The sequence below is a fragment of the Guillardia theta genome (genome assembly GCF_000315625.1).
Source record: "Guillardia theta CCMP2712 unplaced genomic scaffold GUITHscaffold_47, whole genome shotgun sequence".
Taxonomy (NCBI): Eukaryota; class Cryptophyceae; order Pyrenomonadales; family Geminigeraceae; genus Guillardia; species Guillardia theta.
This window is the reverse complement of record NW_005434627.1, coordinates 488,769-490,566: the sequence shown is the minus strand read 5'-3', so window position 1 is coordinate 490,566 and position 1,798 is coordinate 488,769. Positions and strand designations below refer to the sequence as shown.

Sequence of the window (1,798 nt, the reverse complement as noted above, 5' to 3'; positions counted from 1 at the left end):
CGACATCCAAGATCTCAAGTCCGACAAGAACCAAACGCTGGAGAGGTATGAGAGACAGATTGAAGATCTCAAATCCAACAGGGACAAATTCATCAAAGCGCTCAACGACCAGTTGCAGGAAATGAAGCTGAAAGCTTTGAGCGAAGAAGCGAAAATGAGGGTCATTGTCAACAATCGAGCGCTGATTGAGATCGCGATAGCACGGTACGACTGCACCGTGTCTCTTACGGAGGGTGTCAGGACGTTTGTGATGGGCCATTTGTTGGCGGGGCCGAAGAATACGTTGAGTGAGTACAGCAGGAGAGTCTGCGGGCAGCTGCGACACTTTGGCTTCGCAGGCAAAGAACAATCTGTTTCGAAAGAGCTCGCAAACTTGATGCACGAGATCTCGAAACCGTTGCACGCTATGCAAGTATCGAGCACTATCGACCGAGGGTATGTGGTAGGAGGGGATCAGCCACATGCAGAAGCGCTTGCGATCATGATCGCAAAACTGCAAGAAACAAAGCTCGTCGAAGGCCTGGATGTGCTGCTGGTGGACGGAAGAGGAAAATGCCGATGTGTGCTGAGGGACGGAGAAATATTGGCATACAGTGGCGAGTCAGGTGACGAGTAGTCTAGGACTAGGTATATTGTGGTACACCGGACCAAGGCTGATACCGCAGTGAATGTATGTTCTAGTAAACGCAGCAGTGATTCGGTTCAAGATTTTCTGAAGTCTCAGGCCCTCCAGTTATGCTCCATGATCGTCCCCTTGAAGTTCCCGCGATCATCGGAAGGTAGCTGTCGTCCAATCAGCGATCTCCGAGGCTCTGTGCTACTGTCAAGAGTCTCCATCAAGCTAGTTCACTGGGGTCTGAGTCATCCGCCGAAGTTTCGGATTATTGGAGATTGTTCAGAGCGCCATTTACTGCTGTGGCAAGTTTCACGGCCCTGTCACAGTACATTCTGGGGTCAAACCGCGTTGGTTTTTGCCCTATATCTTCAAGGGGGTGGTGCATGGGAAAATGGGGGTACACGGCGTGTGATTTGCGCAGGTTGAAATTTTGTACTGTTGAAATTCAAACCATATTCAAAACCGTGATTAAAAGTGATTTTGGAAGTTTAGCTTATCGTTTCTTGGTACCTTCTAAAATGTTTTAATTCTACACGCCTCCACCCACTACCCCAGCGCGTCTCCCCTCACCATTCTGCTCTCATGTCGCGAAGCTCTTCTCTGCCGATCCTTGTCTTCAGTGTTTGAGTTTTGTGCGAGCATGTTTGCCCAAGTTGCAGTCACTTGCAGCAGGTGAGCCTCATCAATATTTCTCTTCGTCAAACCCGCTGTGCCGGTTGGTGAAAATGTTACAATGCCATAATCTGTTTTCAAAGTTTGGTTTGTTGAACGCATCCATTGATGGGGACGAGTATACCACGAACACACACGAGCATGAAGAGACTCGAAAGTATTTTGTGAGAGGAAAAGGTGCAAATGAACTCATTACATCACACAGTTAGAGAGTTCTGCTGTGGATTGTTCATTTTTTAATCGTTGTGAACAAGTAGCAAAAGCATGGCGATGTTGATAACTAGGTTCTGAATGGTTGCAGCTGAAACGCACATGATTACAAGATTCCAAGACCTTTATTCCACGAAGACCTTCATCTTCATGTACTGGATGGAATATCATATTTATGAGAGATGCTTCACTGTGCCACATTACTTGTTCACATCATGTTTGTACTTCTCCGCCTTTGAATGATGCATCTCTTGTTGCATGACTTAAAAACCACTTTGTGAAGATGCATAGTCTTGTATA

The 1,798-nt window shown here is 46.8% G+C and overlaps 1 protein-coding gene across 1 annotated transcript; it reads left to right on the top strand.

The window, feature by feature from the left end:
* Positions 1–121: 121 nt before the first annotated feature.
* Positions 122–616, top strand: GUITHDRAFT_110761 (hypothetical protein; the record flags this gene model as incomplete). The annotated part of the gene is made up of 1 exon (XM_005830267.1): positions 122–616. The coding sequence occupies one exon, from the start codon at positions 122–124 to the stop codon at positions 614–616; it is 495 nt and encodes a 164-aa protein (XP_005830324.1).
* Positions 617–1,798: the final 1,182 nt, after the last annotated feature.